The 4,403-nt window shown below is 44.2% G+C and overlaps 1 protein-coding gene across 1 annotated transcript; it reads right to left on the reverse strand.

The window, feature by feature from the left end:
* Positions 1-3: 3 nt before the first annotated feature.
* LOC125529345 (digalactosyldiacylglycerol synthase 2, chloroplastic-like) lies at positions 4-3,697 on the reverse strand. The gene is made up of 5 exons (XM_048693759.1): positions 3,551-3,697; positions 2,832-3,152; positions 1,606-1,872; positions 763-1,112; positions 4-588 (listed from the first exon to the last, which is right to left on the reverse strand). The coding sequence occupies exons 2-5, from the start codon at positions 3,117-3,119 to the stop codon at positions 93-95; spliced, it is 1,401 nt and encodes a 466-aa protein (XP_048549716.1). The 5' UTR covers positions 3,120-3,152; positions 3,551-3,697; the 3' UTR covers positions 4-92.
* Positions 3,698-4,403: the final 706 nt, after the last annotated feature.

Below are 4,403 nucleotides of genomic sequence, written 5' to 3' on the forward strand. Positions count from 1 at the left end.
CCGCCCCCCCCCCCCCCCCCCCCCCCCCCAAACTGGACTGCAATTAGTTGTAAACTTGCATGATCAACGGCAACGGCATGGAGGTGGAAAGGCTATAATCCCTGGGGTCTCCACCCGAGCTCCTTGCACTGCTGTTCATCGGGCTGCAGACTGTTCGGTATGGCGCCAAACACACAGCGGGCAGCTTCAAACCCGGAGATGGTGTTGTGAAAAAATGCAGATGCCTCTTCCATGTTCTTCTTCAGCTCATCCGGGTTGATGTACATGAAACGCTGTGAAGTGGAAGGAGTTTGCTTGGCGGGCGTGGCTGGTGCGATTTCGGCAACCCTGACAAACCTCTCTGTCGCTGCCTCCCAGGAAAGCTCGTGCCTCAGTTCCTCTGTCAGTGGGATTGGTTCTTCTGACAGTGCTTTCATGGTTAGTCTCACAAACTCTTTCTCCGTGCTGTACATGTGGCAGTTGGGAAATCTTTTGAAAAATTCATTTGAAGGATGATTTGCGCAGATCACAATCTTTCCCATCGCCAAGGCTTCTGCAGTTGTGGTGCAAACTACATCTGTTGTGCTTGGGTTTATGAAAACCTTGTAGCTGAAACAAACAATAGGTAATATAAATCAGCTGGATTAGGAATAAATTGATGACATAATGCACTTGTGGCAAAATGAATAGCTCGAACTAGCCCTAGCAGCTACATAGCTTGTGTGGCCCCTTAGGTGCACAGGAAAAGATAAATTAAGGAATAGGGAAAACGCAGGATCTCACTCGTGAAATATTGAATCTGCATGGTCGCGCCCAGGATAGACTCTAACGTCCAGATTGAGTTTTTCAGCTGATGCTTTAACTTCACCCGAATCTTCTCCACTGCCATAGAGCTCCATCTTGAGACCAGACAGTTCCTTTTGGTGCTTCTGAAGCAGGTGGAGCAGCTCTGTGTAGCCTTTACTCCAGACCATCTTCCCAATATAATATGCACCCTTGAAGAATGATTGCTCTCTTTGAGATATTTGCCGATGCTTCAATTTGCCAATTTCAATAAATTTTGGGTTTACTCCATGAACATTACAGATTACAGATCTCGGGACTTCCTGAGTTGCTCCCGATAATCTTATAACCTAGATAAAACATCACGGGCAACAAAAGGTCAGAAACTGCACATAACCAAAAAAAACTAGATGAAGAAACTATTGTCTTCAAAAAGAGAAAATGGAGCCATGTTTGCATATCAAATCATGGATGGAATGATGTTCTTGTACCAATACAGATATGAAAAAATTACCATTCATGAATACGCTACCGCAATGCATTATGCAGAAGCCATAATGGTTTACGGTGCAGATAACAAGTGGGGCAGCCCTAGATAGACAATAACTGTCAAAAAATACGGACCAGCTTTGTATGAATGCTATACAAATATGGCAATTCCATGTATGCTATTGATGTTAAATTGGCAACTATGCATCCATGAAATCGTCTATATAGATATTCAGCCTAATGAGACTGGAAAACTTAGGAGGTTTCATAAAACCAACTGGATGTTAATACTTAATGAAATGCTTGAAAAAAAACGAGGTGACAGTAAACATAATAGAAAATAAAACTGCTAACCTTATGGCAGTAGATGTCGGTGACCCAAGAATTGATATGTTTTAAGAGAAATGCCTGAATATACCCATTTTTCTCCCTCTTCACGTATTCCAGATAGTTGGTGTGAACAACACCTATAACTTTACGGAATTTGTTTTTCCACCTCCGTCCATGATGGTACCAGGTCAGATGTTCTGGCTCTTCTAGAACTGCAATATCTGCTTTTTCATCAGATATCGTCTCGGTAATATCCCCAACAGGTAGAATGCTTCTTTTCTCCGTCGAGAACTGCATATGAACATAGTTAGACTAGTCTGCCATGCGATCAGAATATAAAGAATATTATCAGCACCAAATCAATTTATACTGCCCTTTGGTAGAGCATAAAGGCAAGTACTAAGTCATTAGATAGCTTCCCTCCCCCACTATTTCTATGCTCAATTTACTGCTTTACCATGTACTCCCTCCGTTCCTAAATATTTGTCTTTCTAGAGATTTCAACAAGTGACCACATACGGAGCAAAATGAGTGAATCTACACTCTAAAATATGTCTACATACATCCGTATGTGGTAGTTCATTTGAAATGTCTAGAAAGACAAATATTTAGGAACGGAGGAAGTACGTATCATCAAAGGGGTGAATACAAGTTATGTACTCCCTCCGTTTCTAAATATAAGTCACTTTAGAGGTTTCAATCAATACATACTACATACGGATGTATATAGATGTATTTTAGAGTGTAGATTCACTCATTTTGCTCCGTATGTAGTCCATATTGGAATCTCTAAAAAGGCTTATATTTAGGAACGGAGGGAGTATTATTCAGTACTTCTCAGTTTCTGCTCGTCCTGCGCTCAACTAACACAAGTATTATTAATTTGCGGGCTAGTTACAGTATTGCAGGTACTGTATACATAAACGTTTCAAAAAGTAATCACCTTCTACTACCTACTCAGTTGAAATTTCCAACGCCTCAGTATCCAACAAGGACACAGGAGATACCATTCTACAACATTTTAGTTCCACAAGTAATGTAAGTTCATACAAATGCCTGTAGTGTACAGTTGCATAGATAGGGCCAAACACCAATAGGTGATGTATTTTCACGTGTTGCAAAAAATTGGGAGGCTTCATTTGCGCTTTCTATCAAGTACTAAACCACAAAACATGCACATATATTCAAGGGATATTTACAACATGATGACAAGAGATAACAATATATTTTGGCAATTCGTTCAAGTTTACCTTCCCAGGATAGAAGTTTATGTTGAATCTCGGCAACTGCCCAGTCCGCTCCTCAAGCCACCGCCGCACATAGCCTTCTTGCTCCGCCGGCCCACTGAATTTCATGTTGTTAGGGTAAACCAGCATCTGATCCCCCTTGGACAGCCACGGCACCACCAGCGTGACCTCCCAGTCCCCGGCCTTGGCGAGGTAAGCCGCCCGGAACAGGGGGTTGACAGCAGTGCCGGTCATCCACGGCAGGCTCGCCGTGGTGAATATGGTGACGTGCTGCCTCCTCGCCATCGCCATAGCCTCGCAGAACCACCCCACCGCACACGGCCACTGCAATTTCCAAGGAACACGGCGAGTGGCCCTTAAATGATGGAGTAACATCGACGAACAGCGCATGACAGTAACAGCAGAATCCAGTTCCCCCATTATCCTCCCACCCACTCCATTTCCCCGTTGCATTTGGGGATTGATTCACTCGTTGTGGACCAAAAGTCAGAGGCTCGGGGGCATCCAATTCGACGCCCACAGATGCAATGTGACTCACGCGTCGAGGCTCGAGACCCCACCCAGGAACTCGAGGGGGGAGATCCGACGATGAACACAACCAGACTGCATCGTTCGATCTGAGCTCTATGCCTCTAATCGAGCAAGCTGCGAGCCCTAACTGCGATTACGAGACGAGGCGCGAACGGAGGGGAATTGGGTGGAGGAGGAGGAGGAAGGATTACCTGTGCGATGGGTGGCGCCGCGGCGAGGGCGAGCGGTTGCTGGGGCGAGGGCGGGGGCGGGGAAGAAGATGACAGCCGGGGGTGCAGATGGGGTTGGGGACTGTGGGGGTATCAACACCGCTGTTCCTGTCGACTCGTCGGCAACGGAACCGGGACCCACCAGAATCTCGGCCTGTGGGTCCGGATTCTCAGTGCAGCCGGGCTTGAGCAACGGATAGAAACAGGCCCGAAAAGTCGGCCCAAAAGATGGTGGCTCTAATCTTGTCTGCTTTTTTCCTAACGAAAAAACCTTGTTCATTGAAATTCTTTCTTTTTTCGAGGACATTGACACTCTTTGATCATCCTGCAGCTGATATAATTAAGCAGACCACTATTATCCAAAGCGAAGACAAAGGCATCCTATGCTGGGATCAATGGGTGAGCCAGAAACTTTTGTGAAGTATCGGCAAGTTTAAGGCTTTAAACCTAAATATCTAAGCTAGAAATCAAAATTAGGTGCTCGGATAGACAACATATAAAATTAGCAGCAAACTTTTGAACCAAAAATCCACAGTAATGATGTAGTGGAAATGTCACCGTAGTAGTCATATAAATGTAATTTTAGAGTGAACTAATATATAATATATCAATATTTAGTTACATTGACCAAAATAAAATTTAGACTTGACAACGTAAGTCATAGAACCATGCCTAAAAAATTGGATTTGAATATGAGGATACTGCCAATTTGAATATGAGCTTAGGCAAGTGCCCAGGGTCATCGGGTGCTGTCTTCGGCCCTGTCTAGGAACCCACTCTCAATTGTAACTGCAATTTAAAATTTGTATATAAACGTTGTTTTCAAGTGTTGTAA

Source organism: Triticum urartu, unplaced genomic scaffold, assembly GCF_003073215.2.
Source record: "Triticum urartu cultivar G1812 unplaced genomic scaffold, Tu2.1 TuUngrouped_contig_5537, whole genome shotgun sequence".
Classification (NCBI taxonomy): Eukaryota; Viridiplantae; Streptophyta; class Magnoliopsida; order Poales; family Poaceae; genus Triticum; species Triticum urartu.

Bases quoted from the DNA above. Each gene is read 5' to 3' on its own strand.
- LOC125529345 (XM_048693759.1), bottom strand. From the start codon at position 3,119: ATGGCGATGGCGAGGAGGCAGCACGTCACCATATTCACCACGGCGAGC. The intron at 1,873-2,831 runs GTAAACTTGAAC...GTTCATATGCAG, and splicing joins TAAACTTCTATCCTGGGAAG to TTCTCGACGGAGAAAAGAAG. The intron at 589-762 runs GTGAGATCCTGC...TGTTTGTTTCAG, and splicing joins GCAGATTCAATATTTCACGA to CTACAAGGTTTTCATAAACC.